At 42.0% G+C, this 11,082-nt stretch overlaps 1 protein-coding gene across 1 annotated transcript; it reads left to right on the forward strand.

The window, feature by feature from the left end:
- The first annotated feature begins 4,684 nt into the window (after positions 1-4,684).
- Positions 4,685-10,689, forward strand: tmem176 (transmembrane protein 176). The gene is made up of 7 exons (XM_008302810.1): positions 4,685-4,789; positions 6,688-6,816; positions 7,730-7,840; positions 7,953-8,009; positions 8,101-8,247; positions 8,713-8,829; positions 9,489-10,689. The coding sequence occupies exons 2-7, from the start codon at positions 6,691-6,693 to the stop codon at positions 9,546-9,548; spliced, it is 618 nt and encodes a 205-aa protein (XP_008301032.1). The 5' UTR covers positions 4,685-4,789; positions 6,688-6,690; the 3' UTR covers positions 9,549-10,689.
- Positions 10,690-11,082: the final 393 nt, after the last annotated feature.

The raw sequence follows: 11,082 nt of genomic DNA on the forward strand, positions 1-11,082 counted from the left end.
TTGAAGGAGCAGACACTGTAGCATTAAAAACCCTCAATATTGCAAGAAGTAAGCTTTGAGACTAAACATATGTTGTTATAATAATGGAAATACACTCGATACCTCAGGTGTCAGGTTGATCAAACTCCAACATAAACCTTTAGATTAGCTTGTTTTATTTTATTTACCAGTAGTTTGCTAGGGTTCCTCTCATTGGCCATCGTGATGGATCCTCCTGCCACAATCTGCAACACAAACAAACAGACACACAGTGGTGGACTAAACAGAGGTCGAATGCTACCTTTATCAATGACACAAAACACACATGTCTGATATGACATGTAATATAGTTTCCATGCATGTACTGCTTTTGTGTGATTCAAATAATCTCATATGTTAAGATCAGTATTAGATGACTATGTTTGTCCCTCTCTAAAGCATTTAAGTTCACATTTTCAGAGGCATCAGAGTCCACATTGAAGGGTAACTGGTTACCCTAGTAACTCCTCCTGTCCATGGTGAGTCCATCTTTCAGCAATTATCAGAGTAGGTGACAAAATCCTTGTTCCCGATAAAGTTGCTATCAAACTTCTAGCTGAAGACAGATTACTCCAATTACCTTACACCTCCAACTTCATAACCACTATATAACACAACAAAAGTTATGTCATAATATAGGACCTTGAAGTCAAGGAGTTACATCATAGTGTAAAAATTGGTTACCACTATTAAAAAAGGGACTCATGACTGTTTACTGATCTGCTGCCATTGTGGTCAAAATTTGGTTAACAACTTGGTTATGACTCAGTAAAACTCTGGCCTCAGTTCAGTCTTGGAGTAAATCCAATTTAAGAAAGCATGTTTAGTCTGTTGCTAGAAAGTGTTTTGTTCAGTTCAAATTAGCACATTTTCATTTCTTGTCTCAGCTCAAGCTGGCCGTTAAGTCAGCTTGTAACCAGGAGGTCAGTTCCTGCTTACTGCTCAGTGTGAGGTGCTGATCTGACCAGTGAGGGGAGCTACAATGCAAAAAAGCTTTTGTTTGGTCATTGACACTGATGATTAAGTACAGTCAGTTCAGTTTGAGGATTGACTGAGACAGAGACTGAGGAACATGTACAACCTTTAGATCACAGATATATTTTGATGTGTTTTGTTCTCATATTATTGTTTCTACTATTACACTAAGATGAAAATACAAGGTACATACCAGAATTCCTATGACAAGTGGCAGTATGAAGAGTTTTGGCAGAGTTGGGTCACTGTGAGCGAGTGGGGCAGACAGCAGCATCTGGAACAGCCCTAACAGGATGGTCACCACCTGCACCGACACACAGAACAACACCCAACTGAACACTAATTTATGGAATGTCAGACATTAAATTCAACAAAGTCCATTTTATTAATGCCGTGCAGTGTTTTGATTTTACCGCTGCCGTTTCAGGGTCAAACCAGGTGACGAAGCGATGCAACCTGGGTTCATTTGCTGACACCACGCCATCAGAAGACATGTTACTGCAACCTGAAAAAACAAATCCAACAGTACAATATTTACATTAACAATAACTTTATTTTATAGAACATTTCATACAAAGATTGCATTTTAAATACTGTACATGCAAATGACAAAAGAATACCAGGACAGAGACATAAGATATCATTTAAAACAGGGGTTGAGTTACAGCACAGAGGGCAACTGATAAAATGTCATGCTCAACAGATGTGTTTTAGCAACTAAGCTGGCATTTCTGATAAGCAGCAGATGAATGTGTCAGAACATCTACGGTGTATACTGTTCCTAACCGAAGGTAAAAAACTAACTGGGGCCCTTAAAAAGCAATTCTAAAGGACAGGTGCCAGTGCACAGTCACTCAGATTAATGTCCTCTTTTTTTTTTAAAGATTATTTTTCTGGGCTGCAGGGTGGCGCAGTTGGTTTGCACTGTTGCCTCGCAGCTAGAAGGTTGCCGGTTTGCATCTTTCTGCATGGAGTCTCCATGTTCTCCCTGTGCAGCGTGGGTTCTCTCTGGGTTCTCTGGCTTCCTCCCACAAGGTCCAAAAACATGTTGAGGTTAATTGGTGATTCTAAATTGTCCGTAGGTGTGAATGTGAGTGTGCTTGGTTGTCTGTCTCTAAGTGTGGCCCTGCGATGGACTGGTGACCTGTCCAGGGTGTCTCCTGCCTTCACCCTGAGTCAGCTGGGATAGGCTCCAGCCCCCCATGACCCTAATGAGGATTAAGCGGTGTATATATAATAGATGGATTGATGGATTATTTTTCTGGCGTTTTTGCCTTTATTAGTCAGGACAGTGAGAGAGTGAGACAGGAAAGGGGGGAGAAGAATGGGGAGAGACCTTGCAGCAAACTGTCGTGAGCAGGAGTCGAGCTCACGAACGCCACGAACTATAGCCCCTGTTCATGGGTCACCTGCTCTACCAGGTGAACTATAGGGGCGCCCAGAATACTGTCCTCTAAAAACCATAACAGCCACAGAAATCTGCTCAGTAATAAAATGGCGAATGCCCGGTAGAGACATTAAGAAAGGGGTAAACAAGGCACAACTTTGCTCTACTTGGACTTAGCACCTGTTGGAATGTGCGGGATGTGTTCTCCCTGATACCGATATTACAATTTGTAGGAAAAATCAATAAAATGGTTCATTAAAATTAGTTTGTCTCTAAGAACAAATTCTTTTTCAGGGACAAAATGTTGCATAGCATTTTTAATAATCAGACAGAAAAAGAAGCCGGCTGCACAAGAAAAGAAAATACACCAATTGAGCCAAACCACAACAGAGTCAGACCACATGATCATGAGACACATCACTGGAAATGACAGCAGGGCGCCAAAAACACAGAGTAGCAAGTGTGTTTGTGCGCAGTGTATTTGTGCAAGTGCATTCGCATGTGTTCCTGCTGTCTGCACATTTGGGCAGGATTTGGACTGCGGAATAGAGAGCCAAATGAGGTAGTGAAAGAGAGAAAAAAAAGGAACCGAGAGAGAGTGTGTGTGAGTGTGTTAGTTCATCAAAACCACATGTCAAAATCCTCTTAAGCAAGACAAGAATGCTGCTGGATGAGAAGCAGATGTGGGGAGAGGAAGAGAAGGAGGAAGAAGGCAGGCAGAGCACGAACAGAGTTGGCGGTTGTAATGTTAGTTGTTGTAGTGGGCGGGTTGATGATGAAATAGACTAACATTCTGTTCTTTACTACACAGATAGATAGATAGATAGATAGATAGATAGATAGATAGATAGATAGATAGATAGATAGATAGATAGATAGATGTGTTACTGTGATTATTCCTAAGATGTGCCGAGTGGACAAAACGCAGGGTTCCTGGAGAATTTTGAACCTCCTGCTGTGTTTGAGCATCCTTGATAAAAAGCTTGTTCAAATCGGAGCACCTTAACCACAACTATCCATCCATCCATTATCTATACACCGCTTAATCCTCACTAGGGTCGCGGGGGGGTTGGAGCCTATCTCAGCCGACTTAGGGCGAAGGCAGGGGACACCCTGGACAGGTCGCCAGTCTATCACAGGGCCGAACCACAACTAAGTAGTTAATAATTTGTAAAGATGTAGATGACCAAGAATCTCCTCCTACAGCTTCTCCGCAACACAAGCATTTGTTTTAGGCACCATTTGTTAGTGTGTCAGTCTGAGGAAATGCACCTCACACTGACACCACACGCAGATGCAGAAAACATGAATTAAGAAGAAGTGATACTTCTCCTGGATAGGTAGACTGCTAACTTCAAGTAATATCTAACTGTGTTGCAGTGGTCCGTGAGAAACATCTTCAAAAACATGAACGGGAAGTCCAGTTGCATTGTCTTGAGCGAGGATTCTTGTGAATCCACCACATGTCCTGAGCACAGATGGGCTTCGTCAACCATTGCATAAATATGTCTGACACATCCCCACGTCTTTCCAGTGCAGAAAAGTGAAGTGAAAGTACTGCAGAGATGGGAGCTGCCATCTTGCCCTGGTGATATTGTTTGCAACCAGGGGTCTGCGTAGTAGTTACAGGGGGGTGGAGACAAAGTACCTGAAATCCTCAAATTTTATAAAACTATGTATGTGGTAACTTTATAAAAGTTTATTTGCCCAACACATTGGTGTCCCCAAATGTTGCACTATATAAAATGCATACACCCCTATAGAGTAAATTCTCCATTAATGCGATGTAAACACCATCAACATTATACCCTGTTGCCCTGATCTGCTCTCCTTTCACCCTCCTCAGAGCCACTGTCGTCTGACCAAAGGGGACATTTCCACTTTAACCTCACAGTCACATTGTGCCAAAACTACACAAAGTGTCACTCTACTGTTTAAGAACTGTTTCAAGACACATTCACACTTGTAAACAACCACAAATCGGTGGCTTATAGAGCAGCAGGGTTACTTACCCTGACAAAAAAGCCTGTGCAGTCTCTGGATGGCACCGGGAGGGTCTGAGTGTCACACCGAGCGAACGGCGCCGCTTCGCTGTCCGTTAGATGAACTTTAAACGGTAAAAATCCCGACAACAAAATGATTTCTGGAATGCACGAAACTAGGAGAGGAAGCGAAGGAGGAGCTCTGCTGGATTTCATCCAAAGGCACAGAGCAGCCCCTCTCTCTCTCTCTCTCTCTCTCTCTCTCTCTCTGTCTTTCTGTCTCTCTCTCTCCAGTAAACACATTCCCTCACGCAGCGCTCTCTGGGAAACGAGAAGCTCTGGAGGCGCGTCAAGCACCAGAAGTGCTCAACAGAAGACATAACTTGTAAGGAAGGATAAACCTAATAACTTTTAGTGAGAAAACAAGGTAGGAACCAGACATTTTCTGCCCTCTCGTCACTCGCCAAGCGGCTTTACATGTAGCGGACTACCGACAGATAGAGAGGCCTGTTCTGGCTGTGCGTCAGGGCTGCTGAATTCACATATGCTGGGTGATTTGATTTTAAGGACATGATCCATTAATAGACTGCTACAACTGCCACAGCACGTAACTGTGTGAGGCCATACACAACTCAGAACGAGGAAACATTTTGGGACAAACGTGTGCGTAAACGCTCATGTAGACAGCAGTCTGCTTCATGTCAAGATGTAGAAGCAGCTTGTGTTTAACTGAGACCTCTGGCACAACCATCCGCTGTGCTGGATGTCATTGTTCTACAGACATATGCTGTTCCCTTGGGTTACTTAAAGTGATCCAAAGTGTCCCCTCTAGTCATGTGTGGATCGATGCTGAAATATCAATAGTTGTGACAAAAAGTGGCAGCATGCTGGAATATAAACCAGTTCACAGTCTTAATCTGACAGTTTTTCATTTTTGTGTAAAGCACTTCTATTTAAAAAGGAAAAAACATGAAGGTAACATGCAAATGCTTTGGTTTAGGTTCAACTAGTGACACATTTACAACCATTAAATAATGCAAGAGCCAGACAAGTAAAGCTGCTGGATGCTGGCACATCAGTTGGGGTCATAGCCAGGCACCTGAATGTCCACAACTCGACAACTCCTTGTCAAGGAAATAGTTTTTTGGACAGCATGAAAATCTGCCAAATGACTACATACTCGTGTCACCACCTGAGGCCAGGATCATGACATGCAGCTTTTCCATCTGCGAAATAGTTAATTGCTGATAAATTTGTTGGTGTTAATGGCCAAATAATATCTGCTCAGAGTGTAAGATATCTGAGGGATCTGAATTTTGACAGACATTGTGTTTGGTGCTGTACAGGGAGCGCCATGAAGATGACAATGTCCTACAGAGAGTGGCCCATGAAGGCAGAGGGGTGATGATATGAGAAGGAATATGCCATTGATTGTCTTCGATGACAATGTCAATATGCAACAATATCAAAATAAAACCCTCACAGCCATGTCCTGAAGTTTTTGCAAGACACTGTGCTTCCTCGTGTTGCCAGAATATGCACTGCTCTTCTAGCAAGTGTAAATGTTTGAGTCCTACCCTCACCTGTATATGTGCCAGACGTGTCAGCAGTCGAACATCTGAGGGATGCTCCTGACAAACGGGTCCAACAACATGATGATGCTCCTCTAAAGTGTTCCCAAACCCTTCAACAAGAGTGGACAGCATTCCATAAGCAGCACTGACAGCTTCATCAAGTCTATGTGTCACAGATGTGTGACACTATGCGATGCAAATGGTGGACACACTAGTTACTGACTTGTGATTTCTGGTCTATGACCCACTGTCCGTGTTTTCAGTATACGGCATACTTGGTGGTTTCGTGATGTCCATTCTGTGTGGAGATGCCATGTGTTGGAGCAACAGATGCTTATTCCCCAATGTTACAAAGATTGAAAAGAATTTAATGAAATATAACATGCTGCGTTTATATTTTGTTTCTATCCTGCCCGCTTCCAGATATCAGTAAAATGACGTAAACCTCTTAATTTCAATTTAATTTTGGAAAATGAATGTGTAGAAATCAGTTGAAAGTCGTGTGATTTGATCACAGATAAAGCGCCACGGTAAATACTGACATTAAGGACTGAATGTAGGCCAGTCAGTTGTAGGGTCCTGGTGATGACTCATTGGAGTGGTTTACTGTTGCATTTAAAAGAAACAGAGACTTCTACAAGACTGCATGTTTTAGCAAAAGTCTGTAGCTTCCCCAAATACACAATATACAACTCCCTACGTTTAGTGTGTGATGATCACAGCGGATAGTGAGCTCTGCTGTCCTTCACAGGTGATGGCAGTGTCGGTCTCCAGGGATCTAACAGTTCAGGTGCTGGAAGATGTGAATACTGTCAAGCTGACTGACAGACAACAGGCACTGCGAGCTGCTATCCAGAGAGGAGAGCCCAAATGTCTGGGGGTGAGAAAGAGCTCTGTGTTTGTATTTGTGTTGTTACATTAGAGATAAAGAGTGGATGTGTGAGGCAGGATTAGACAGATAGAAAGGGCAACATAGGCCCAGGATGTATTTGGCTTTGCCCAAACACTGGGCACAGGAGACAACCACCTGTAACTCAGTCACAAATAAAGTAATAGACCTGAAAAGATAAGTTAAGTGTATCTTGTTGGTGTTACGCTGTTTACAGAGAAATGGCCATCTAATGTTTTTATCACCACTAATGAATGTGTTGTTGAAACCATGTTCAAGTTCTTCTCTATCGATACCTCTTTGCAGCCGGTGCAAGCAACAGATTGTCATTTATTAATAACCATTTAATCATAAACCATAAAGGGTTTGCTACGTTTTTAAAAAATAGTGAAACTGTAGTTTTACACACACACAAACGTGGAAGACTGTGAAATGCATGAAAGCTGCAGAAATCAAAATCTCTGTCGGAGGAATTCATAGACAAAAACAATGTGTTACTGTCACACGATTGCCTAATTTGATTGAAACATGCATGTTTTGAAGACACCCTGCTAACTGAAAGCACGGGAATGGACTGAGCATGAACTGAGGGGGAGGTTAAAAAAAAAAAAAGAAAAACTGTGTTTATTGTTGATTATTGAATATTGTGAAGTGCTTTGAGTACCACTCAGGCAGAAACTCACTGTATAAGTGCAGACCATTTATCATTTGATCCCTTGCAGATGGATAGAACTGGGCTCGTTATAACAGGCTCTCGCTCAGCCAAAAAAGCAACACAGCTCAGTTAGTATAGTACAGAGTCAAGATGGGTTTACGCAGTCACCTTTTACCACCACTCTGCTGCTGTGGTGCGTCACACATCTGCTTAATAGTAATAGGGTATGTGTGTGTGTGTGTGTGCCAGGTGAGTCAGGTGATGCTGGGCTTGATGGTCATGTCGTACTCCATTCCTCTGCACTTCACTGAGCTCACTGAGGTGGTCAGTCTGGGAGTTCCCTGGTGGAGCGGCCTGATGGTGAGTCTGTGATTGTGTGTGTGTTTATGAGTGGCTTCTCTTGACATGCATGTTCTTAAAAGAAACAACAGACGATATAAATGACTGGTTCAAAGGCTCTGTGTGCTTCCAGTTCATCACAGCAGGAGTGGCTGCCATCGTCCTGGACAAACACTGCACCATGAAGTTTGTGAGTCTGTTCCGCAAAATCCCAAACAAAATCCCAAAATTCTAGACAGCCCGAGCCAAATGTTTAGAAGGACGAAATGTGTTTTTTTCAGCTGCAGGTGTGTTTGATGGTGACTGTGGTGTCCGTTGTGCTGTCAGTGGTGGCTGTGATCATCTACTCTGTGGACATGGAAAAGCATCCTGAGGTGCCCTGTGTCAAGACGATACACGACAGCTGCAACGACAGACACTACGCCACGGTTGGTGTCGGCTTAATTTTTTGTCACCATACTGAAAAAAAATCACAGTGAGTTAACATTACATATACAGTTTGCTGACTGTCTGCCTACAGTCTGATCTGTAGCAGTGAAATGTGAGTTAAGTTTAACTGACCAACGTGTTCAGTCAGTCGTTCCAGTGTTTGGCTCAAAAAGGTTTCCTCACAGTCATTATTTGACTAAAATGAACTCTTTACCTTCAATCTATACTACATGAAAACACAAACGTGTTTTAAGAATTTTTTTCAAATTCACCTTGTTGTCTTAAAACCATTTCTGTGTAGTTCTGGCTGTATTCTTTGGGTCATTATCTTTAAATAAATGAACCGAACCTCATTGGACACCACGTTTGGGTAACCCTCCATTCTACATGTAGACTGCGTTTAATGTCAGACATTAATATTGTTATTAATGTAAGTGCTCTACGTCCTTTACCATTTCCAACAGAGACTGAGCAGAGGGTTGAAGTCATCTCTCCTTGTCTTCACTCTGGCCCAGACTATCATCTCTGCCGTTCTCTGCTTCCTTCTCTTCAGACAGAGACACAGCTTCGGGCAGTATGCTGTAAGTTACCCCTTAGTCGACAAAGATTTGTTTCATTTGCTTGAAGTACATCCAAATCAAATCGTCAACTGTAATGCCTGTCTCACAATTACAGATGCTTGCTGTGCAGTAAGACAAGCAGAATTGATAAGCAGGCCTTTTAGGACTATAATAACTGATGAGTCAGATTGGTCCTCTTCTAATTTTGTATTTATTTTTTTCATATTTTTACATTACGTGACATTACAAATATTTCTATTGTGGGGACGAAGGATTTTCCCTAAGATTCTAAACCCTGCAACAAATGCTAGTTAATCCTACCCTAAAGGGATTTCATCAGTCTGTGTTAGTGCTGACTTGAGCAACCAAAAGAGAAGCGCTGTGGTATTCAGAAGAAGAAAATGACCAGGTCCTGGGAAATGTTTTGTGTGTCTCTGCCGGCCTAATTCAGCAGCAAGTAGGAGTGAAAAAAATATACTAACTCACATATCTGTGAACCTTTAGACGAGCCCCTCAAATCAGTTGGTCTCTGGAGATGTGCTCAGAGACGGCCTCTATCCACATTTCTGATTAGTGCATCATAATGAGCTGGCTCATACCATCTGAGAATGCTGCCAAATTCTAATGAGATAAACAGCAAGATATCCAACGCACTGACTCGCCTTTTCTTTCTTTTATAGTCTCTCACTCAAGCTGCTCCAACTACCCCAACAACTGTTATACCCCCTGACTTCAACTGATCAATCACTGGACCAACAGTCACCAAGGAGACAGATCACTTCTCATTAAGATGATTCACGTGTTGTGTTAAGACCTAATCATTCATCGTCTTGAATTTTTTTCTATTTACTTGTATCTATGACTTATTCACTGTCCTACCTGGCATGTCGACACCAGATTTTTTCATCAGTGTCAATCACTGTCATCATTTCAGTCGAATGGTTCAAACCTTGAACCAATGAACACCTGACCTGTAATAAATAAATTTAAAAAAGAAGCAAATAATGGCAGGAACCATACCTAAACACTGTTTAAGTATGACATGATGACAAATGTATTGAATGTGACACAAGATAAATGCTTCCCAATAATGCAGCCAACTTTCTGGGCCGAAGAGGCTTTAAAGTGTAGCAGTGTGCAGGAAGTGGCTGCAGGTGCACAGTGTACCCGGGTCACAGATGGCAAGGTCAGGAAGAGCCTGTCATGTACCCCACATAACTGATTATATAAGTAGCCATCTTTTACAACACACCTGAACCGTCTTCAAGTAAAACATGCTTTAAAAGTTGTGTAGAGATCAAGTGTAACTGTGCATTCTGCCAGTTCAGCATTTTGGTTAGCCGATTCACAAAAATCTTGTCAAAAAGCTTACAGAGCACTTAAAGCAGTCACAGAAGTTAAAATCTAACTTGAAATCTCGACCAAAATCCACCAAAGAAAAAGAAAATAGAGCCGTCTCTTGCAATTGTGATTTTTGTATCTCGTAACTGTGAGAAAAATTGTGAAAAAAGAACTCACAGTTGAAAGATCCTGATTTTGTAATCATGTGAAAAGGACGGGCAAGCAACAAGAATGTTCCCCAAACTGCATGAGCAAGAAGCCTCACCGCATCTAAGGAAGAAGCTTTAGTTTGAGAGGAAGACACTTTGTTGTTCCCACGGACACACAAACCCTCTCGTGGCCTATTGCAGCCTTTTGTCCTCACAATGTTTGACCAGGAGCATATAAAGTATCGTGCACTGTTGTATTTGTTTGACACCATGTTCACGTAGTACTATAAAAAAATATATATTCATGCATTTTGTACTAACTATGACAATACTTACTATTGTTGTTTATTTTATACAAAATAAAATCATATGTTCATAAATATGAATGAAACCCTTAGTTTGGACACATTTTGTCAAACCCCCTGTGTGTGAGTGTTTCTCAGAACAAGAACTGGCTCATGATGACCGCTGAAGGGGTGGACTCTGGTACTGTTGGGACAAAAAGGCCTTCAAATGCACATAGTCCACGTTTGAGCAGCAAAACAACGCAAACATGCAGCAGTTATTCACATACAGCTCTGCTGGTTTAGTCTCAGCCACGTGTTTACGAATGTTATGTAGCTCATGTGAAAGCATAATTTAAAAGATTCAGAGATCATTGCAGAAAGCCTACCAAAATACTACAAATGTCTGGGAGTAAGTACTGTCTGGGAATACATTTCGAGGATACAACATATTTGCAGGCTTGCTGGGGTGCAGGGCAGATTTTGTAATGTATTGTTTT

The sequence above is a fragment of the Stegastes partitus genome, unplaced genomic scaffold (assembly GCF_000690725.1).
Source record: "Stegastes partitus isolate 25-593 unplaced genomic scaffold, Stegastes_partitus-1.0.2 Scaffold1884, whole genome shotgun sequence".
Classification (NCBI taxonomy): domain Eukaryota; kingdom Metazoa; phylum Chordata; class Actinopteri; family Pomacentridae; genus Stegastes; species Stegastes partitus.

Coding starts and splice junctions, on each gene's coding strand:
- tmem176 (XM_008302810.1), top strand. CDS start 6,691: ATGGCAGTGTCGGTCTCCAGGGATCTAACAGTTCAGGTGCTGGAAGAT. Junction 8,010..8,100: donor AACACTGCACCATGAAGTTT/GTGAGTCTGTTC, acceptor TGTTTTTTTCAG/CTGCAGGTGTGTTTGATGGT. Junction 8,248..8,712: donor ACGACAGACACTACGCCACG/GTTGGTGTCGGC, acceptor CATTTCCAACAG/AGACTGAGCAGAGGGTTGAA.